Below are 24427 nucleotides of genomic sequence, written 5' to 3'. Positions count from 1 at the left end.
TTTACAGCCTCGCCTTAGACATTGAACAGTTGATTTGGGTGACTAACTCTAGCACATCTGTATTTACATGATCTGGAAACGTAAATTACGAACACACAGGAAAATTCAGGGGTTGCCCGGAGAGAGAGAAAAGAGAGTATCTGATTCCATTGGTGAATCTTTGGTCTTATCTTTATGAAATCCTGATCTAGCATGCGTGCGCCATCTGGTGGAGTCACAATATCTACCTTCACTTGGAAATGGATTCAGTTCAGCAAGATGCTTTGAATTTCCCATCAACTGCAATGAAAGGGGATTGAAAAAGTATTTCTGTGGCAACCACATGTAGGGTATTTCCAAATTATGTAAGCCAATGGTAAGTGAAAACTTAGGAACTTCACACAAATGCCTGATTTCATCATCTAAAGGAATCCATTCAATGTCAAAGTGTGTTTTGAGTCTGGACATCAAAGACACCCACCAGCTCTGCAGATGGTTCCTGCCTTCCAAAGCAGACTTCTCCCTTCTGTTTTCAAGGTGCTAAGAGGGAGTGATAGTACTAGAGGCAGCTAATAAAGATAGAAAGAAGAATCCCTAAACTCAGTAGCCATCCTTCAAATAACCCAAGGCTGATGTTTGCCATAAAGCAATAAGCTTGACCTACCGAATCTCTTGCTCTGAAATTGTGATTTTTTTTTTTGCAAATATTTGTTCTTAATGTGAAGCCTTCCCACACCAACTCTGACTCTCTCTTTCTTTAAACCATTTTTTAAATTAAATTTTTATTGGCATATGGTTGCTTTACAATGCTGTGTTACAAAACGATGTTAGTTTCTACTGAACAGCAAAGTGAAACAGCTATATGTGTATATATATCTCTTTTCTGGATTGCCTTCCAATTTAGGTCACCCCAGAGCACTGGATAGCGTTCCCTATGCTGTATGGGAGGTTCTCATTACTTATCTATTTTATACTTTTATACATACTAGCACATACATGTCAATCCCAGTCTCCCAATTCATCCCACCCCCTACATTCTCCCTTGGTGTCCGTATTTTTTTCCTCTATGTCTGTATCTCTACTTCTGCTTTGCAAATAGGATTTCTAGATTCTGCATGTATGTATTAATATGTGGTATGTGTTTTTCTCTTTCTGACTTACTTCATTCTATATCTGATTCGCTGTTTACTTGGGGTCTCCTGCTCTCTCTGACTTGTGTTCTGAATGTCATCAATATCCACCTAAAGTTGTCCCCAGCCCTCAAACTTCCCTACTTCTGCGCAATTCTCTGATCAGCCACTTAAACTCTCTCAACTGTACCACCCACAAGGAAACAGTCAGAAGGAACTCAGGGAAGAAAGAATAGAAAATATCCAGAGTTTTTTTTTGCAAGTTGCTTTGAAATGATTGCACATTTTATATGGAATCTACAAAAGCATAGAAATGTACAGAAAGGTAAAATAGCCGACATGAGAAAGAAGCAAGACTGGGGAAAACATCTCAGCAACTTTTGGAAATATTGGAAAAGTGGAGACGTGCCAAATTTTTAAAACATGGATTTTTAAAACATGAAACTAGAATATTTTAAATAGTTGATGATGTTTGTTGGTTTATTTACTGTTTTGTTGTCGTTGAGACATAATTCATGTAACATAAAATTTACCATTTTAAAGTATATAGTTCAAAGTTTTATTTTTCATTCACAAACTTGTGCAACCATCATATCAAACCAACCTTAGAACATTTCCATTACTCCCCAGAAAAACCCCACACCCCATACCTTACTTCCTGTTCCCTCTTCTCATACCAGCCTCTGGCAACCAGTAATCAATCTACTTTTTATCTCTACAGATTTGCCTATTCTACATACTCTGTGTAAATGGTAGCATATAGTAAGAGGTCTTTGGTATTTAGCTTCTTGGCTTAGCACATTCAAAGTTCATCCATTTTATAGCATTATAGTCCATTGTATGAGTATATAACACATCATTTTTCATACATTCAGTAGTTAATGGACATCTGGGTTATTTCTACTGTTGGCTTTATTGTGAATAATGCTGCTATGAACATTCATATACAAATTTTTATATAAATATACATTTTCAATGCCCTTGAGTGTATATTTATATATATGAGTGGAATTGATGGGTCACATGATAATTGTATGTTTAACTCTTTGAAGAACTACCAAGCTGCTTTTCACTGTGGCTGTACCATTTTACAGTCCCAACAAAAATGTATGAGTGTTCTAATTTCTCTGTATCCTCACTAAGACTAGTAATTTTCTGTTTTAAAATTACCATTATTATTATTGCCATCCTACTGGGTGTGAAGTGATCATTGATTTTTAAGAGTGAGTATTTCAGGTGGTGCAATGGTAAGGAATCTGCCTGCCAATGCAGGAGGTGCAAGAGACACAGTTTCGATCCCCGGATCAGGAAGCTCCCCTAGAAAAGGAAATATATTCTCCAGTATTCTTGCCTGGAGAACTCCAAGGACAGAGGAGCCTGGCAGGCTACAGTCCGTGGGGTTGCAAAGAGTCAGACAAGACTAAGTGACTGAGCGCACACTCAACACACGTTAATGCAAATACAGACTAGAAAACAAAGGAGATGATCTTGGGCATAGAAAAGAACTTTATGTTTCTATATTAAGGTCAACTACATACTTGGCCCTCATCTAACCCAGACGAGAATAATTACCCAGCTTGTTTACCTAAGTATTCTGCTACCAGGGTGTTTATAGAATCACAGAGTCTTGGAGTGAAAACTGCCATAGAGAAGATTCCTCAACTGATGCTACAGTTTCTAAATTGCAGAAATTTCTCTACAATTTACCTGACAGTTAATCATTTCATTTCACTCATGCAATGACAGGGAACTCTTTTCTTCACAAGGCTTCCCATTTTATTTATAATTTCTAGACTAGCTTGCCTTCTTGTAACATCATGTAGATTTTGAGACCATATGAAAAATCTTGAACTACGTTAAACCACCTGTCATATCCTTGTGGGAGAAGGAAATGGCAACCCACTCCAGTATTCTTGCTTGGAGAATTCTGTGGACAGAGGAGTCTGGAGGGCTGCAGTCCATAGGGTCTCACAGAGTCGGACATGACTGAAGTGACTTAGCATGCATGCATGCATTGGAGAAGGAAATGGCAACCCACTCCAGTATTCTTGCCTGGAGAATCCCAGGGACAGAAGAGCCTTGTGGGCTGCCGTCTATGGGGTCCCACAGAGTTGGACACGACTAAAGTGACTTAACAGCAATAGCATGTCCTTGTCCTCAATATTTCTCTGCATCAAGCTAACTATCTTCAGATTGTTACCCGTCCTATAAAGTCATGGATTCCACTCCTTCACCATCTCCAATGTCTTCCTCTAGATATTAAAATGGGTCTATATCCCGCTAAACATGCATCACTGAGGCATGAGCCCAGCACGCTCTGGACAGTGGGGAATATGGTGAGAGCATTATTTGGCTGTGATGCTGTGCTTCCTCTAATGACGTAGTCTGAGACTGCATGCCTTTCTGCAACTGTGTCATATGTTTGCTCAAATTGTGTTTGAACCAATCAGCTAAAACCCCTCAAACTTTTTAGAATGACCTGCTCTCACTGCCCTATTCTTGGGCAGTTGGTTTCCAAAGCATGTAGGACTCTATCCTTTTTAAATCTCATCTTTCAAATTTTAGTCTCTAATTCCAAAGATTGTGACAATCTTTTGGACTCCTGAGTCTGTTTCTACTTCACTACCTCTCTCAGGTTTTGTGCCCATCACAAATTAGAAAGACATTTTTGTTGGTCTTTGATCAATTCATGGTTATGAACCATACATCCAGCCTGCTCTCCTGGATGGCATCTGTTCTCACAGGCAGCACCACTATGCAGTTCAAACACCTGTTCACGTGTCTCCCTATTAGATTGGACTCTCATTGTTCTTTTAAGTACTCATCACTCAGTAAGTTTTGTTGAATCGAGTTGGACTGAATCTCCTTTTCAAATGCCAGCTTAGAGTTTTTTTGATAGGACCACTTGCCAAACACATGAGAACATCTCCTGTCTTGCTAAAATCTCACTAATTAGTTATGTTAAACTATGGTCAAGGGGGAGGAAAAAGCTGTTCATTTATACCTTCTGCTTAGTTAATAACTCATTTTCTAATACATCATCCTTCATCTGCTAAGTTCTTGTAATGATATGTGCTAGGATCTGTGTTTTTCTATGTGCTAGGATCTGTACTAAGTATTTTACATAGGTGAGATGAAATAAATCTCATCCTTAAAGCAAACCTATCAGGTACAATTATCTCCCATCTCCTAGAGATGAGGAAGCTGTGGCACAGGCGTAATTTAAGTAAATCATTCAGGGTCACGTGTCTAATAACTAGCCAAGCAAGCATCGAAACTCAAGTCAAGTCTACTATGGAGCCAGAAAGCCAATCGCTATGCACCTTGTCACCTTTTATGAAGTCATGACTTTCACCCAGAAAAGAGATGAAATGTTATTATAATGTGTTACTGAGAACATCCATTTCCTTATCGGCATCCACAGATTCCTGCTGGTGATTAATACCTTCCATTCAAAGTGACCCACAGAGAATGGTTGCCTCGGAAAAAGGAAGGAAAAACTTGAGACCTTGAGACCATAGAGGGTCTAATGAGATCTTAACATGCATTTCTAATGCTTTGTTTCTTGTATTTTAAAATAAAGAATACAAAATTACACAATGCAAATACTCACTAATATAAAGTGCTGGATTCATGTGTGTTTTTATGTTCTCAATACTTGCCTGCATTTTCCAAATTACCAAAATAACATTTCAAAACAAAAATCTATAGATACATGGAAATTCTGATACATGTGAAACTGCTGATGCCACAGTTCCTTTTGACGTGGCTAAATGAGGTGGGTCACAGATTTTCCTGTTTCATCACAACAAGTTTAATGTACATCAGTGAAAACATAATTTAAAAATCACTTCAGGCTGTTTAGCTGAATGTATATAATTTCTTCTAGAAGAGCAATTCACCTCCCAGCACTAGAGGAGAGAGGGAATACCCAGAATCCTCTTGGCTCTGTGGACTCCTTGCTGGAGTCCCAACAGTTAAGCTTCTGTTTGAAGAGCTAGGCTAGGCCTTTAGAAAATGAACTAATATGCATTCTTAGTGCTGCAAATTTATTGCACGTATTGGCAACTAGGAAGAAATAAAAGGTTCCCAAAGATTATTTCTAAGTCATAAGATCAATGGAAGATTTTTTTTCATATTCTTTATACATGTGCCAATTTTCCACAGGAAAAAATAAAACTTTAATGTTTTGTCCTTCAATGTTTTAATATTCATCTAGAGGTTTATACGCTCTGAAACAGTGATACTGTTAAACACTACTGAAGTTGTAAGCACTTTAGATAATTAACCGTCCCCAGATTGCTAGCAGCTAAGTGCATTGAGGCTTCTGTCTGTCTGTTGCCTCACTGGTAAACGGTCACATCTTTCTTAATGTTGCTTCTTCCATTTTTTGTCACCTTCCAAGTTCCTATTTCGTTCACTGTATCCTAGGGAATTAAACAAATATGCTTTTTAGACCTGTTTGTAGAGTAAATAGACCTGAGTAAAGGTCTGAAGACCTTTGTTGTGGAGGACTGCTCTGGATCTTTAGGGTGGGTTTTTGACAGCTGGTGAAGGCCTTTAGAGGTGGGGAATGTTGCCCTCTGGATTTCAACTTGTGAACCAGAGGGTTGAGATTTTTAATAAATCCAAACATCTGTCAAGTGAGTCATTTCCATACTTGATATAAACTCTATTTTTTTGTTGTTGTTTAGTCGCTAAGTCGTGTCTGACTCTTAGAGACCCATGGACTGTAACCCTCGGGGCTCCTCTGTCAGTTGGATTCTCCAGGCAAGAATACTGGAGTGGGTTGCCATTTCCTTCTCCAGGGGAGCTTCCAACCCAGGGATTGAACCAGAGTCTCTTCCATCAGCAGGCGGATTCTTTACCGCTGAGCCACCAGGAAAGGTGCATAAACTCTATACACATCTCCTTTTTACCTTTAGAGGGTGTGTGGAAGAAGTTATCTGCTTGCTGCTGAAAACAGGGTTTTGAAATCAAAGCAAAGACACATGAGCTTTGTGAAGACATTACAAACTTTTTTCTATTTTAATTTTTTATTAGATGAAGAGTGCCAACCCTCTGATTTTTTTAAAAATCTAGTACACTTTATTTGGAGCAAGTCTACTTAACAATTTATGCCCTGGGATTAAGCTATGAGATTAGACATTATAGACTGATTTTTGAAAAGTACCATTTTAGTATATTATCATTGTAGTTGTTGAGTGTTTAAAATACATTTTATACATTTGTTTATATTTCCCCCAAGAAGCCCATGATTGGATCTATTGTGTTTTGAGACTTCAGATCATTGGGAAAAGTTTTGATTTTCAGAGGTTAGGGAACTGTTTTGACTCCACTGTAAGGTGTTTATTTGACTTGCTGTCTGTCCAAATAGAGACCAATGATAAATGGATCCATTTCAGAGGGATATACTTTGGGTTATTCTTTAGGAGTAAGAATAGTTTGCAATGAATCTCCATCATTTCTGTCTTCACTGTGACTATCGCATCTCGTATGTAGACGATACTTTATAACCTCAAAATATAAATCATCTCAGTTGATTCTAACACCAAACAGTAGGAGTGATTACCCACTCCCCAAAGAGGAAGAGCCCAGAGGTTGTCTCCTGATTCTTGGCATAGGCGGCTTCTGACCGCTCAGGGTAGCAGAGAGTGTCTGCTCCTGAGACGGCTGGTTTTCTGCAGCCTAACTATCCTGGCCGGCCTGTGTTGGCTCAACAGTTTTATCTGTATTTGCTTCTTAATTGTCAGCTATGACAAAAAATCCTCACTGTTAAGTCTTCATCCTATAAATTAATAATTCCAAATGAGAAAGAGTGAATCTCACCCATACGTTTTAGAAGAATGTCAGTGAGCTTCTCAGAATTTCTCCTTCTAACCTTGACTTTGAGAAGGACAGATCTTCTGGTAATTGGCTGGCATGTATTCGAGTTTACTTTTTATGATCAATCATAGAAATATGGCTTAGAAAAAGGAAAATGGCATTTTAAATCATACCTATTTGTTTGTAAGGCTTGGAGTTGGTTTAATACTTCAATGTAATTCATCATTTTGAAGTGAGCCATTTTTCTCAATGACTGTGGTATGTAGCTTCTTCTATGACTAATATGCCATATATCATATTAAAATTGTCAAAGACTTCAGTTTTCTGTGATGAAGAGCAAACACTGAAATATTCTTTAGAAAAGCCTTTCCATACCCAGACTATTGTCAAAAGGTCTTATGTTTAGATAACAATGTAATGTGGTCATTTGACCCTAAGAATGGTGGGAAAAGCAAAATATCGCAGAAATCGCCTTTATTATTGCCTCTATCGCTCCCATTTTCTGTTTGCTTTTTTATTTTTTATTTTTTCATTTATTTTTATTAGTTGGAGGCTAATTACTTTACAATATTGTAGTGGGTTTTGTCATACATTGACATGAATCAGCCATGGATTTACAAGTATTCCCCATCCCGATCCCCCACCTCCCTCTCTACCCGATCCCTCTGGGTCTTCCCAGTGCACCAGGCCCGAGCACTTGTCTCATGCATCCAACCTGGGCTGGTGATCTGTTTCACCATAGATAATATACATGTTTCGATGCTGTTCTCTCGAAACATCCCACCCTCGCCTTCTCCCACAGAGTCCAAAAGTCTGTTCTGTACATCTGTGTCTCTTTTTCTGTTTTGCATATAGGGTTATCATTACCATCTTTCTAAATTCCATATATATGTGTTAGTATGCTGTAATGTTCTTCATCTTTCTGGCTTACTTCACTCTGTATAATAGGCTCCAGTTTCATCCATCTCATTAGAACTGATTCAAATGAATTCTTTTTAATGGCTGAGTAATATTCCATGGTGTATATGTACCACAGCTTCCTTATCCATTCGTCTGCTGATGGGCATCTAGGTTGCTTCCATGTCCTGGCTATTATAAACAGTGCTGCGATGAACACTGGGGTGCACGTGTCTCTTTCAGATTGTTTGCTTTTTTAAAAAAGAAGTCTCAGTAGTGTCAGCTGCCTTCAATCTTTATTGAAAGTAGATATATTAAAAAACAAGGAAGAGAGATTCATGCATTTAACAAATACCCGTGTGTGCATGCCTGCTCAGTTGCTCAGTCATGTCTGACTCTCTGTGAGCTCATGGACTGTAGCCCACCAGGCTCCTCTGCCCATGGAACTTTACAGGCAAGAATACTGGAGTGGGTTGCCATCTCCTACTCCAGGGGATCTCCCTGACCCAGGGGTCAAACCAGTGTCTCCTGCATCTCCCGCAGTGGCAGGTGGATTCTTTAACCACTGAGCCACCTGGGAAGCAATAAGTAAGAGATTCATGCACTTAACAAATAACCACCTGCCTCAAATATGGATGTAGCCTTGAAAACTAGGGTTTGGATACAAAGTCATAAAGAATTAAAGCTACCCTCCATTAGCTTTGATATTCATGCCCGTATTAGTTTTAATTAGTGGACATCTGCCTCTTTTAAGCTTTATTTTCCCCCCAGCTTCTCCCCCCAATTTTTACCTTTATAGGTCACGACTAGAGTTCACGCTGTCTCTGGTTTAGTTTTTGCTTCTAAGCTAGGAAACTCTGAGTTTGACCTTCAACATTAAAAAAAAAATATTCACGCAGTGGATAAAAACTGGCATAAGTTAAATCACTTCACTCCCTTAGACCTTAATTAAGGAAATTGCAGAAGTGTTTATTTAATTACGTTTAAATACCTAATTGAAGATCAGAAGTCCACTAGCTTCTAGGTACACGAGTTTCTGATGAAAGTTTCTCCATTTCAATGTTATGAACTGAATCATTGACGCTCACATGCTTGATATGGTCCTTTTTTGTTTCAATAGTTAATAGGCTGAGCCTAAGACCATAGAGCCTCCTGGGATCACTAGCTCAATATTTATTCTTTCAGAAATGAATACTATAGAGGTAAAGAAAGAAGACCATATATCAATAGTTTTTTATTTTAATTTTAAATATGCTCTTTTCTTTTCTAGATATATTAGTAAGCACCAGAAAAAAAGGGTTCCCTGTTCTAAAAAAAATTAAAAAAAAAAAAAAACAGGGAAGAAAGGAAGAAGGAGGAAGGGAGAAAAGAAGGAAGTCTCAGTCAATGAGAAGCACTGGTGGGAGTTTGGAGCATCAGGGGAAGGGTGGAGTCAGGGTACTTCTCTGTGTGTGTCTCAGACTGTATCCTGAGCTGCATAGCTCTGGGGTCTCTACCTGGCAGGCCATCTATGTTCCCAGCTTCCTCCAGGTGGCCCCTCGGGGGAGACCTTCACCATCACCCCTGTCAACATCTACTTTGGTTTGGCAGTGCTTCCATCAACTTTGCAACCAATTTCTTTTTCTAAATCCTCTTATGTAAATAAATGATCTCCATTTAGGCCGGACCTGACTGATACACTCCATAAGACCTTTCTTGGAAGGCAGCTACATGGGTGGCATCCACCCTCTCCAAGGGCAGAAAATGGGCTTTCACTTCCTTTTTCAGACCAAAACTCTTTATTAAACATGGTGTTTAGTAAGTCCAATGCTCCAGTTTATGACCAGAAATTAAATTATAAACTCAGAGTGCCAAAGAGTGAAGAGACAGCACTTAGTTTAATCCCATCCCACCACCCCCCTCTCCAAATACCTACCTCTACTCTGCCCATAATTACGTGGGGTTTGTGGTAACTGGTTTATCTCACTAGCAAATCTGACAGACCCAGGCCTTCCTTTTTTTACCCCCAAGAATTTCCCACTGAAAATGCAGAAAAGGTTTTGGTGAGGTCTCCCAATCATCGAGTGATAACATCAAATTGCAGGGCTTCCCCACAATGTGAATCAAATCATACAATAATCACCAAGCACCTACCATGGGCCAGGCCACGTGCCAGGTGCCCAGGGGACACCAAGCTTGGTTCCTGCTCGCTAAGAGCTGAAGGTCTAGTAGAGAGCTTGGGTCTAGAAGGAGGGTGGCAAGTGCCCTGGGAAGGGACACCACCGATGCTCGAAGGAGAGGGTCTGACCTTGGTCTTTGCCTCTGGAAGTCTCATTGGAGAATCTGGGGGACTTCTTCAGCAAAGTGGCAGCAAGTTGGGCCTTAAAGGATGGGAGATAAAGCTGTGAGAAGTATACAGAAAGGTTACCTGGGTCTGATCAGGAAGGCCAACCATGGGGAGTTGGGGGGCACAGAAAATGGTCCAATAGGACTAAGCAGGAATCTGAGTGACAGTGGGACGCTGCGAGGCTGGATTCTTGGGCTGGTTCTCTTTCATGTATTCTGGCCAAAGGCTCAGTCTAGTTCACTCTCTCTCTCTCCAGGTATCCCAGTCTGGTGGAGCTGTTCTCAAGGACGAGAAGACCCTGTTACTGCCTCTGTGACTCACATCCCCATCCCCCTCTGCCTGCAGCCCATGATCACTCCCTCTCTCCAATTGCTCCCCTTCACCCCCACTTTGGGGGTTTTACTTTCCATCCCTTTGGTAGCCCTGCTGTCGGCTCATTTGCTAAGTGATGTATACATTCCAGCTTGGATCCAAGACAGTGTGGGATGAAAACCAAATGCAAATCCAAGTAGGAAGAAAGGCCAGAATAAACACAAACTTTAAGACCTCAAATGAACAGCTCCCAAGGCTGAGCCTGGGTCTGAGCCATCCCCCAGGGCTCTGCGGCTCAGCCCAAAGCAGCCCCCATGGCTGCCTTGCGAGGACTTGCAGGGAGCTGAAGGGAAGAACTCTAGGCGTTCCTTCTTCATCTTTTAAAGATTGATGTGATCTCAGGGCTTCCAAAGGCAGCCTCCACTGGGTCAGCATTCCCTCTGCCAGTGTAGTGGCCTGTCCCCCTCCCTTCTCTGTCCCCTTGGCCAAGATCCCCCACATCACCATAGCCCTCATGGTCCCTGGCAGCTCTGTTCCTATACTCTTGGATCAGAGGCTCACCTTCTGAAGAATCTTCAGACCTGTACCTCCCACCTCCAATGGCACGTGTCTTTGGCTTGTACCAGCTCAGCCACGCAGGAGAGCCCTTGAGCTGTCAGTGTGAACTCACTCCAGACTTTTTTTTTTTCTTTTTTTTCCCCCATTTATTTTTATTAGTTGGAGGCTAATTACTTTACAATATTGTAGTGGGTTTTGTCATACATTGACATGAATCAGCCATGGATTTACATGTATTCCCCATCCCGATCCCCCACCTCCCTCTCTACCCGATCCCTCTGGGTCTTCCCAGTGCACCAGGCCCGAGCACTTGTCTCATGCATCCAACCTGGGCTGGTGATCTGTTTCACTATAGATAATATACATGTTTCAATGCTGTTCTCTCGAAACCTCCCACCCTTGCCTTCTCCCACAGAGTCCAAAAGTCTGTTCTGTACATCTGTGTCTCTTTTTCTGTTTTGCATATAGGGTTATCATTACCATCTTTCTAAATCCCATATATATGTGTTAGTATACTGTATTGGTCTTTATCTTTCTGGCTTACTTCACTCTGTATAATGGGCTCCAGTTTCATCCATCTCATTAGAACTGATTCAAATGAATTCTTTTTAATGGCTGAGTAATATTCCATGGTGTATATGTACCACAGCTTCCTTATCCATTCGTCTGCTGATGGGCATCTAGGTTGCTTCCATGTCCTGGCTATTATAAACAGTGCTGCGATGAACATTGGGCTGCACGTGTCTCTTTCAGATCTGGTTTCCTCAGTGTGTATGCCCAGAAGTGGGATTGCTGGGTCATATGGCAGTTCTATTTCCACACTGTTTTCCATAGCGGCTGTACTAGTTTGCATTCCCACCAACAGTGTGAGAGGGTTCCCTTTTCTCCACACCCTCTCCAGCATTTATTGCTTGTAGACTTTTGGATAGCAGCCATCCTGACTGGCGTGTAATGGTACCTCACTGTGGTTTTGATTTGCATTTCTCTGATAAAGTCACTCTAGACTTTCTTCCTGGGGACAGAACTTTGGACCCATAGCCCAAGGGACTGTGTTTACAATAACTGCTTCCTCTCATGTTTCAAGGAGTCAGCAGCCTGGGCTTGAATCCCAGCGCTGTCCTCAAGACAGTCCGTAACCCTGGACAAGTCACTGTACCCCCTTGGGCCATCATATCTTCAGCCATTCAACAAATATTCATGTCACAGCCACTGCTCTGCAGAGACAGGGTGGGGCATGCATGGGGGATCAGATGTCTTAGAAGTCAAGTCTTGTCATGGGAGATGCTCAATAAGTGAGTTTTCAAAATCTGGGGCCGGGGAACCTTGGGAGAACAATTTAGTTGAAATATCTAATTGAAATATGAATGCTCTTTGACCCAGCAATTTTCTGCTGATGTATATACCCTAAAGAAATTCACATTTACACAAGGAGAAAGAATGAACAGAAAAGAATTTAAATGCCGGCTCACAAGAGATTCAGTTCATGGTCTGGTTTAATTCCTGGGTGGGGAAGATCCCCTGGAGATGGGATAGGCTACCCACTCCAGTATTCTTGGGCTTCCCTTGTGGCTCAGCTGGTAAAGAATCCGCCTGCAATGCGGGAGACCTGGATTCAAGTCCTCGGTTGGGAAGATATCTGGAGAAGGGAAAGGCAACCCACTCCAGTATTCTGGCCTGGAGAATTCCACAGTCCATGAGGTCGCAAAGAGTAGGACACAACTGAACAACTTTTACTTTCACAAGATTGAAAATTGTGGGATGTAGTCCTGAATGATTTTGTCATGGATTTCATTGAACCCTGGACCTGTATCCAAACTTATCATTATGAGGAACAGATACACCTCTACTTATTTAAGCCACTGTGGTTGGTTTTGTTTGTTTGTTTGTTACACATAACAAACATAACAGGGGATGGGGAAGGTCCTCTGGAGGAGGGAGAGGCTGCCCACCCCAGGATTCTTGGGCTTCCCTGGTGGCTCAGATGGTAAAGAATCCACCCACAATGCGGGAGACCTGGGTTCGATACTTGGGTTGGGAAGATTCCCTGGAGGAGAGCATGGCAATCTGCTCCAATATTCTTGCCTGGAGAATCCCCACGGACAGAGGCGCCTGACAGACACAGTCCATTGGGGTTGCAAAGAATCAGACACAACTAAGTGACTAAGCACAGCACAGTGCATTTAAATAATTTAAAACTAATTACTTTTGGGAAGAAGGGCTTTGATTAATGCTTGATTAAAACTCAAGTTGAATAAATAAAACTCCCTTAAAGCATCTGTCTCATTTACCAGAATCATTTACTATAATCTCTTAAACATTTTAAACTCCTTCTATAGACTTAATCATAGTTGATTTTCTGTTTTAGCACTTCATGTAATTGACCTGGCAAGTTTATTACCAATTAAGCCAAAATGTTCTCATACACTTAAACAGCTCTTCTAAACCTGATAAGTTAAATTGATAAATATAATGAATCTATTTTAATACTGTTAATGAGCTACACTGTAAACTTTCTTACACCTTTCAACATAAAATTATAAGCCTAAATCAACTTCACATTTTAAATTGGAATCATAAGTTTAAAAAAAATGTAATTGCTTAATAAGAAACATAAGCAAGTTTGGGAATATCAGTATTATGGGATTGATTTATTTCATCATCTCTGTATTGATTCTAAACATTATCAGACTTGGGAAGTCACTTATTCAACAAAGGAACAGATTTTTGACCTCAAGGGAGTCAAAGTTACTTCATCAAGGACTCATGACCACAATATGGTGGAATCTCAGATAATTCAAGGGTGCTGAGGAGCCAAAATCAGAAGGAGAGCCAGCCCCCTGACCCTTTCTGTGGTTACCATGACAACAGGGGACACCTTCAGAGGGGTTTGATTTTAGAAGCTTCATTCCAGTTACCTCTTAGTTATTATTCTTTATTCTTAGAGTAGAAAAAAGTTGTCAACTCCACCTCCACCCGAGTTAGCTGACTTCCTCTATTACATCATTGGCTTCTATGCAGACACTGCTGAGATATTTCCAGATTGCTCTAAGGACATTTTAATGGTCTTGAATTGAATCCTGAACTTTTGGTTCTGCACCATGATTCTAAAGTCATAAGAATAACATGAACCATTCCTCTTCCTTGTGACTTTTCAGGAATTCCCCACATGGGATTATAGCATCTCACTTTTCATCAGAACTACCAGTTAACCCACAGGGTGTCTGACCGGGGGCACTGTTATCCCTGCAGACTGTGCATCCTGGGTGTTATCTGAGTCACCTGAAGAGGGCGCTGATCAGGTCCACCCTCAGATGCATCAGTCCTTCAGTCCACTCCAGCCCAGGGGGTCTGATCTCCTTACCATCCCCACCTCCTGTTCTCTTCATTCATTTATCTCTAAAAGTTAGAGAAGTTCCTCCTTTTTTGAATGTCTGGCCTTTTGTGTGTGTGTGTGTGTGTGTGTGTGTGAAAGTGAGGCCACCACAGCAGAGCTGGGGCCACATTTGTTTTAGACTTATCATTATTTATTGATCCGTGTGGTTTGAAACATTACAATTGTTCCCATTTCATGAAATTCATACTTTGGCCACCTAATGGGAAGAGCTGACTCATTGGGAAAGACCCTGATGCTGGGAAAGATTGGGGGCAGGAGAAGGCGGCAACAGAGGATGAGATGGTTGGATGGTATCACCAACTCAATGGACATGAGTTTGAGCAAACTCCGGGAGACAGTGAAGGACAGAGAAAACTGATGTACTGGAATCCATGGGGTTGCAAAGAGTTGGACACAACTTAGTGACTGAACAGCAACAACATGAAATTCTAAGGTGAGCACTCTGTTGATATCTGGCAAAATAACAGTTATATTCCTCATATCCCTCTAGCAAAATATTCATTGATAAATGTTTTCTTTAGGGTTATAGATACTCTTAAAAATATTTACAAAAAAATTGTTTTATTTTATTATGCTAGTTCAAATACTCTTTAAAACACCAACAGTTAGAGAAATTAACTGGCGGATCATCTTTATAAGGTGAATACTCACTTGTAATTTGTACATTTGGCTTAAAATGGAGTACAACCTGGCTTGGTTTGGACATGTAGAGTAACTCGTTTTTCCCCCAATTTCACTAACCAGAGAAGTCCTTCTTCCTTCATAGGGATGAGCAAGTGACATGAAAATAGGGACTTTCCCTCAGTACTTCTGAGATGTGCTTAGTCACTCTGTCGTGTCCGACTCTTTGTGACCACGTGGACAGCAGCCCACTAGGCTCCTCTGTCCACGGGGATTCTCCTGGCAAGAATACTGGACTGGGTTGCCATGTGCTCCTCCAGGGGATCTTCCTAATCCAGGGATCGAACCCAGATCTCCCGCATTGCAGGCGGATTCTTTACTGTCTGAGCCACCAGTGTAGCCCACTTCTGAGACAAAAGTTTCCATTTTGTGGGCAGAGGGAGGAATGTTTAGGAAGAAGGGAATTTGAGTTTCCTTCTCAATACATTTATATTAATTTTCTTTGCCTAAATTTATGCTGTATTTAAAAGCTGCGTCAGACAAGTATAACCAATTTTAATGTTTACTTTTCAGAAGAGAACCTTTATGCCTTGCACCATCCTAATTCTAATTTTGTCCATTTCTTCAGCCTTCCTTTCTCTCCCCACATGTTTTTTTGTATCCAATTTTATTTCTGAAGTCTTAAGTTACTTGTTTGAGGAGAAAAGACTTCTAATGCTTGCGTAGCCCCATCTCAGTTCCCTCTCCTTCTGGACACAGGAGGGTGACCTTTCCTGGCTTTCTGACGGGGCCACATGACTTAGTTCCAGCCAGTGGGCTGTGGGGGTCAGGAAATCACTCCTGGGCCAAGGTATGTAATCTCTAGGGTGAGCGCTTCCAATTTTCTCTTCCTCCACTGTAATTTTTAATTAAAAATGTTAAAAACGCATGTAAAGAGTAATTACCCAACTGCATATCGAATTGATGACATTAACTACAACAGAGGGGAAAAAAAGCATTTTAGGTTCCCAATGGTGACATCTGCTGGGAAGCTCTCTGATTCGGTGTAGCTGACACCCTGGGCCACCTTCACCTGGCCTGCAGCTGCCACCTGAACCCCAGCCAGGCCTCTTATCTTAGAGGAAGGGGTCCCTCACCCACCCTTCTAATCTTTGCCCACTTGGAACCCAAAGTAGGGCTGCCTGAAGACAGCAGTGATGTCAACCATCACCTACACATTAAGATGCTATCACTTTTAAATGCTGTGTACCAGAGACTATGCCAGACCCCACAAGGTAACTTACGACTCACCCCATTTTACACATCAGATACGAGACTTGATTAAGCAATTAGCCTAAGACTACCAAGGACTTTTCCCTTTAGATGTCTGGCAGAGCAGGGAAATAATAAACCCAGGCTGAGTAACTCTTGTGCTCAACCATTGGACCCGTTGCCACCACGGACTCCTGGACGTGACCTTGATGGTGATATTGACATATGAGGCTGCAGCATCTCCTCCTCTCTCCCCAACTGACTAAGAAAGGTCTCCCCTCGCCTGTCATTGTTAGGCCTTTATTACCAGGATCAGAATAATATATGGGGGAGAGGGAGCAGAGAGGACAGAAGAAACAAGAAAGGCCAGTTGGATTTATAATGGTGAAAAGTGAGAGGAAAAAAATAGTCACAGCCAGCAGAAAAAAGCAAGGAATGCAAGTCTCCATAGGGTGAGTCTGTGACAAAATGTTGAGATGATTAACAAATGTGTTAATTGCTCAGTTGTGTCTGACTCTTTCGACCCCATAGACTGTAGCCTCCCAGGCTCCTCTGCCCATGGGATTCTCCAGGCAAGAGTACTGGAGTGGGTTGCCATTCCCTTCTCCAGGGGAATCGTCTCAACCAGGGATCGAACCTGGGTCTCTCACATTGCAAGCAGATTCTTTAACAAGTGGGGACAATATATAAGTTGGGAACAGCTGTCTACACCACATTTAAATTTGCTTCTTTTTTCTGACACTGATTGTCATTGTGGTATCTTACTATGTGTCTTCATTGTCTCTTCCCTGAAAAAAGTTTTCCAAGGATGCTTTTCCCTACTGTTAAATAGATCTCTGTTGGACGAATTTATGGTTACCGGGGTAGCGGGGGAGGATGTGGGGAAAAGATAGGGAGTTTGGGATCGACATGTACACACTGCTATATTTAAAACAGATAGCCAGCTGGGTCCTACATATAGCACAGGAAACTCTGCTCAAAGTTATGTGGCAGCTGGATGCGTAGGGAGTTTGGGAGAGAATGAATACATGTGTGTCTATGGCTAAGTTGCTTTGCTGTGCACTTGAAACTATCACAACATTGTTAAGTGGGTACATGTCAATATAAAATTAAAAGTTAAACAAACAAAGAAAAAAAGACCTCTGTTTATAGATCTTACTATTAAAGAGATTCCGAAGTCCCATCCGGAGGCTCCCAGAACCCATCAGATATAGTCAAGTCAACCTCCATCCTCAAAACAGGCTCAAGCTGGGACAGCCGACAGCCTTCTTTCACGTTTTAAGATGATTTAATGCATTAAGGACAAGACTCTTGAAGGGTGTCATTTTATGGTTTTAATTTTCATGGTCAAATGTGCATAGCACATAGTATTAATCAGAGCAATAATAACATTCATAATAATATCAAGTTCAGTTCAGTTCAGTCGCTCAGTCGTGTCCAACTCTTTGCAACCCCGTGGACTGCAGCATGCCAGGCTTCCCTGTCCATCACCAACTCCCAGAGTTTACTCAAACTCATGCCCTTTGAGTCAGTGATGCCATCCAACCATCTCATCTTCTGTCGTCCCTTTCTCTTCCCGCCTTCAATCTTTCCCAGCATCAGGGTCTTTTCAAATGAGTCAGCTCTTTGCATCAGATGGCCAATGTATTGGAGTTTCAGCTTCAACATCAATCCTTCCAATGAACACTCAGGACTAATCTCCTTTAGGATGGACTGGTTGGATCTCCTTGCAGTCCAAGGGCCTCTCAAGAGTCTTCTCCAACACCACAGTTCAAAAGCATCAATTCTTCTGCACTCAGCTTTCTTTATAGTCCAACTCTCACATCCATACATGACTACTGGAAAAACCATAGCCTTGACTAGATGACCTTTGTTGGCAAAGTAATGTCTCTGCTTTTTAATGTGCTGTTTAGGTTAGTCATAACTAAATAATACCAAGAAAGAAAGTGAAGTCGCTCAGTTGTGCCCGACTCTTTGCAACCCCATGGACAGTAGCCTGCACCAAGCTCCTCCGTCCATGGGATTTTCTAGTCAAGAGTACTGGAGTGGGTTGCCATTTCCTTCTCCAGGGAATCTTCCTGACCCAGGAATATAACCCAGGTCTCCCGCATTGTAGACAGATGCTTTACCGTCTGAGCCACCAGGGAAGTAATATCAACAGCCCTCAGTCAAAGCTAGCACCAGGTGTCACATAGCCTATGCCAGGGACTATAATGTGAATCATCATACTCGATCAAAATAGTCCTAGGTAAGCACTACACTTCTCCTCATTTTACAGATGAAGAAAATGAGGCTGAGAAAGATCCAGTTCCCCATGGCCACCCAGCTGGGGAGAAGTCGAAGGGGAACTTGATTCCAGGCCTGTCTATGCTGGGCTATCCAGATGAAGAATTACGAATAATCCTATCCCCCAAAGAGAAAGCTAGCTGGAGCAGTTCCCAGAGCTGCACCTCGGCAACTCAATTCAGCATCCATGACAGATCAGGGCTGTGTCTCTGGACGGCGTGGTTAGGAGACAACCAGATCAGCTCTTTGCTCAGGAACTCTAACTCATGTGACTGGACTTCCCCTTTCCTCTCAAGGAACTTTGCACTTGAACAACTGTACCCAGACCCCCATCACTGGCGTGGACTCCTTTTCCACCCCACATCCGGGAGGGAAGTTTCCCCTCTACCCTCACCTCTTCAGCAGGGTGCGTTGAAACCAGCAAAGAACCCCCTGGGTTCAAACAGCTTCAAAACAGAACAAACACAAGCTCATAAATACAACTTCAGTTTCTTTGCACAGTGATACCAAAATGTTTATTGTTCTCCCATTGGAACTCAAGAGTATCTGTCCTTTTAAAAACAACTGGAAGTACTGTGATTAGGTTTAATAAAGCCTCAATGTAGTTAAAACAATGTTCGTTTACAGTGAAGAGTTCAGGACAAACACCTATCAGAGTACTAATAATTGTTTGAAAAAGAATAGAAACAAAATATAGGAAGGGATGCATTTAGTAAAATGTGTAGACTTGGGGAAAAGAACGTCTAGAGAAAAAAAAAGATTTAGATGGAAGATTTTGGACCTTCTAAAAGAGACATCTGGCTACTTCAAAGGTCAAAAGCACAGGTTCTTATAATACCTAATTCTCTCTCTCTCTCTCTCTATATATATATATACATATATTTTTTTAAAGTTTTCTTTCTTTCTTTCTCTTGGCCAAGCCACAAAGCTTGCAGGATCTTAGTTTCCTGACCAGGGAATGAACCCACACCCTCAGCAGTGAAAGCATGGAGCCCTAACCACTGGACTGCCAGGGAATTCCCTCTATATTTTAAATGGGAAAAAAGTCTTCCTTTTCTCTGATACAGATTTGTCGCCAGCCCTGACTCTTATCAGTGACACTAGTGATGATCCTATCAATGCACTGTGTGACTCACACACAAAGTGACACGAGGCAGAAGTCTGAGTACAGTTGCTTGATGAGCAATTATCTGAGCTACTCCTGGGCCAATGTGAGCCGCACCCCTTGAAGGGAGACAGAAGTGACGGGTGAAGGGCTGGAGTTGGCAGTGACCCCCCCACCTGCACCTTGTGGCCCCATGGGTTCCGAACAGTGTGACTGCCATCTGGAGAAAAAGGATAAGTGCGTTTCACGGAGGAGAGTGGAAAAGACGAGGGACACTGTTAGTGTCTGGAAAACATTGCTCTTTAAGAAAAAGAAAGCAAGTCCTGAGTTGTGTGTCTGCCAATTGCCATGGTGTACTCCCACCATCGGCAGTTTCAAGCTACAAATGGTTTAGTAACTGGCATGAAGAATTCATGAATATTTAACCATCAGCTTCCACGAGCTGGTGCGAGCCACCTTCAACACTCACTGGGCTGGACAGTGCGACTAACCATTTATATGCCCGGATGGTGGCCCGTTCAACTCACCTGCACAAGCAGACGCTGTTCTGTTCTGTGCTTGTGAGGTTTTAAATATTTTGAAGGTTACTTACTGAAAACTAGCAGAGTATCCATGAAGCTCAGAAAGATTTCCTCTTAAAAATAATCCTTGCTTAAAAGCCACCAGAAAGCACCAGAAAGATTTGATCAATCTAAATTTAAATTCAGAAATCATCACACAGCTGAACTCTTGGGACTACACTAAATTTTCTGGTAACTCTTTCCTCTATGAATTTTTAAAGAGCAAAGGAAAAAAAAATCCCCTATGATTTTTCTGGAACAATTTAGAAATACTTAAAAACCAGGGCATATTCTTAATAAACATTTAATGCATTTCCAAAGTGGATAAGGAATGGAAGGGAACATACCTGTTCATCCCTTATTCTGTATGTTCAGCTAATCACACTATCGGAACCAGGCCTTCTCAGACTCAAAGTGCTGGAGAAAGTGGAAAGGCTTCTTGACTGACATAGTGGCCACCCCCGCAGGGTGGACTGCCAGGGAGACGGAATGCCCAGGGAAAGAGGAACCGGAGAGGGGAGCAGGGCAGCTTCCAGCGTCTGCCTGCTTGTGTCCTGCCTACACAGTCACCATGATCTGATCCAGAGTTTTCCGGGCGAGGTTGGGCACCGTGGCGTCTTTGCTGGGGTACCCCACAGGGAGCAGCATCAGGAGTTTTTCATTGGTGGGGCGGTTCAGAAGCACTCTCAGACGGGGGCCGCAGTTGAGAGGCGTGGTGGTGACAGTCACCAGTCCGGCATTCTACAACAGGAGAGAAAAAGAAAAAACATTTTAAAGTCGGCAGGCAAAACCCCAGCTCTGCTTGTAGCATGGGCATGTTCTAGTCCCTGTAAGACTGTTTGTCCCATAGTTGGGCAGAAAAGAAGCTACCAACTTGGGCAATGGTGTCTTGAATCTTTCCTACCCTCCTCGGCCTCCCCAGACCCCATCTCTGAACCAAACAGTGTGAAGCTTCTCAGAGAAGAAAGTACCAGTCTTATTTTTCACTGGTGCTTAAAAAAATGGGAATGGTTATTTCACGGAAAGAAATTTGAGCTATCTAATCATACCAAGACAGCATATTATGTGTCAGCATACCTTGACAGCATATTAAAAAGCAGAGACATTATTTTGCCAACAAAGGCCTGTCTAGCCAAAGCTCTGTTTTTTTCAGTACACATATATGGATGTGAGAGTTGGACTGTAAAGAAAGCTGTAAAGAATTGATGTTTTTGAACTGTGGTGTTGGAGAAGACGCTTGAGAGTCCCTTGATCTGCAAGGAGATCCAGCATGTCAATCCTAAAGGAAATCAGTCCTGAATATTCATTGGAAGGACTGATGCTGAAGTTGAAACCAATACTTTGGCCATCTGATGTGAAGAATCGACTCATTGGAAAAGACCCTGATGCTGGGAAAGATTGAAGGCAGGAGGCGAAGGGGACGACAGAGGATGAGATGATGGATGGCATCACTAACTCGCAATAGACATGAGTTTGAGTAAACTCCGGGAGTTGGTGATGGATAGGGAAGGCTGGCGTGCTGCAGTCCGTTGGGTCGCAGACACGACTGAGCGACTGAACTGACTCACACCAAAGAAATGGAATAACAAAAAGCAGTTCCTGTGATTGTACAACCAACCAGTGGAAGCAGAGCATCATCCCAGCTGAGAATACTTGACGTCCAGTGATGGAGGACGCAATGGCCAAGAGGTACATTAAGAGGTAGAGGACATATTCCACCAACCTCTGCCCAGTCCCCTTGAATAATAAACATTCGATAAAAATCACGTGTAGCTTCAAGCCACTTTTCCAGTTGGCTGTCTCTATCCTCCCCCTGATTTTCCCGTTAGATGGTCAACGGGAAGCCTGGGCCAGAAGGAAGTTCTGGAATTGTCTTTGGGAGTCAAGCATATCTACAGTCCGTGAGCAATCTGTCCAGGTGGGCTCCTGGAAGATTCTTTCCTGTCTCACAAAACAACTGATCACAAAACCCACTCTCATTACACTTTACAGAACGCTAGAGGGCAGCAAACTCCACGCTAAAGCGGAGAGATTTGCCTAGCCAAACGCGCAGAAGCCGATGCTTGAAGCCAGCGACAGAAGGCGAAACTGCTTCTTCCGGGACCCTATGTAGGATAGCGGCGGCGCCCGGCGGTCTAACCTTCGTGACGTTTGTACAGCACCTTCTTTACTTATCTGTTTCAGAATCAGGAAGGAGATGGGACGCCAGCTCCTTTGTAACCATTTTTCAAGTCATCTAAAGTCTTTTTTATGTTTTTTTTTTTAATGTTTTATTTTTTATGTTTTTTTCCCCCCTCTTTTATGCCACAGTGACTATTTTGCAGGCTTTCAGCAAGCACGTTTTCCTTTGAGATAATGAGGAAGCACATAGGTTTTTGCCGTCGACTGTCCCTTGATCCCTTGAAAGCTGGCTCATTCGCTCTAATAATACTGTTTGCTTTGTTTATTTCACTTGTTTACCATCTCTCCACCCCTTCCCAGGACCGCAGTCCCCACTAGAGTATACTGTTCACACAGGGGGCAACTATTCCTGGAGCCTTCTGGAATCTGCCACATAGAAGGAGCTCAGAAAATATCTGGTGTATCAATGACTTGAATCTTGTGAAAGGCGGACCTCAATTCCTGCTCAATTTCAACTTAGTGTTACTGTAGCTACTATATAGATGGAATTTTTTTTTTTAAGCACATGGACATTTTTTTTTTTTTTTTTTTGTCATGGACATGTTTCTAATGCAATATATAAACAACTTCTCGGGATAGGAGCTCCATAATAGATGGCTTTTTAATCATCCCGCTGACTCAGACAACAGTGAACACAGCTGAGAAGCCAGGCCCTGCAACTTTCAAGTTCCGAAGCTCCTCATGTGTGTTTACCAAAATCCTTAAAGTTTCTTGTCCTTACAAAAGAAGGCAAACACAATGACCATTCTTTTGACCCTTAACTGATGTTGTAAGTAAACTTCCAGGAAGGATTCCGGATTGTTTGAACCATCATCCTCACCAGTCCAGCTTTCCAGAGGTAGTTTATACATCAGAGTAACTTGCCTTAGGAATTCAACTTTAGATGAAACTGTACTAGTCCCTGAACTAGAAACTCAGCTGAAATTTGCAAATAAAACCACAGTCGGCCCCACATATCACTTCTCTCTCTTGGACAGAGAGGGAGGGCGGCATACCTGGAGGGCAGCCAGGAGTATGCCACAAGCGATGGAAACGCTGATCTCATTGTAGTAGTGAATCTTTTTCTTGCCATTTGCAGCAAATCCGTGGACTTGCTTGAAAATGAGAATCAAAACAGGGGCAGTGTCCAAGTATTCTTTAATCCAATTGGTCCTAAAGGAGAGAAAAAGATTCAGAAGAATATTTTCTGTTAATGGTTCTTTTGTTCCCCTCTTACCACCTTACTGACATGAAAAATAAAAACATTTACTTGTCTTTTACGTTAAAATTGAAAAAGACCAGGATTATTCTTTTGTCATATTTATCTTTTTCTAGCCAAAGTCAATAAACAAATATTCATAAAAAGTCATATGGCAAGACTGAAAAGACACAAAGATGGATCCTATAACCCAGAGGGTAATAAGTCACATTTAGTAAAATAAAACCTTGGTAAGTTTTATGAAAGAAAAATAAGCCAAATGCCTTAGGAGCTCAAAAATGAAATGCTAATTTTAAATAAGAAGATTGTCAGAATGTATCCAAAGTTTCTCTTGAGGAGGGATGCTGAAGGCCAAGTGGAAAAAGGACATTGGGGAGGGCACCCTAGTGAAGAGATGAGCAAAGGGCAGAGGCGGAAGGAGAATCCTTGGCCAGCCAGGGATTTCAGAAGCCTGATAGGCTGGAGGATGGTGTGAGTGGTGGAACATATGTTGGAGGATTGGCAGTTTTCATACAGATTTTGCACAGGGTTTTGTTCAGCGGGGCAGGAAAATTTACCACGTTTCTGAGCAGAAGCATCACATGATCAAATCTGTTTCAGAAACAGCCAGGCTGGTGTGGACCAGCTCTGGGGAGACCAGAGAGGAGATGATGGCCATGGCCCAGGAGAATCTGGGGAGCTGTGAAGGCTGGATCTGACAGATAGGATACAGGAGTGCAAAGGGAGACGGAAAACGTGACAGTGAGGCTGAAGCGAGTCTCCAGATGGTGATGCTCTTAGCCCAGTTATGGAGAGAAGGAAGG

The 24427-nt window shown here is 42.1% G+C and overlaps 1 protein-coding gene across 3 annotated transcripts in view; it reads right to left on the bottom strand.

Annotated features, from left to right (window-relative positions):
• Positions 1–19068: 19068 nt before the first annotated feature.
• The window catches only part of IYD (iodotyrosine deiodinase), a 28466-nt gene continuing 23107 nt past the window's right edge, over positions 19069–24427 (bottom strand). For all 3 annotated transcript variants that reach the window (XM_043457425.1, XM_043457424.1, XM_043457423.1), the window contains 2 exons: positions 23422–23578; positions 19069–20986 (listed from right to left, as the gene is read on the bottom strand). In XM_043457425.1, the coding sequence (XP_043313360.1) occupies positions 20804–20986; positions 23422–23578 (340 nt within the window). In that variant the 3' untranslated portion in view covers positions 19069–20803. The remainder of the gene's footprint in view (positions 20987–23421; positions 23579–24427) is intronic.

The sequence above is a fragment of the Cervus canadensis genome, chromosome 33, assembly GCF_019320065.1.
Source record: "Cervus canadensis isolate Bull #8, Minnesota chromosome 33, ASM1932006v1, whole genome shotgun sequence".
Lineage (NCBI taxonomy): Eukaryota > Metazoa > Chordata > Mammalia > Artiodactyla > Cervidae > Cervus > Cervus canadensis.
This window is presented reverse-complemented; position numbering and strand designations above follow the sequence as displayed.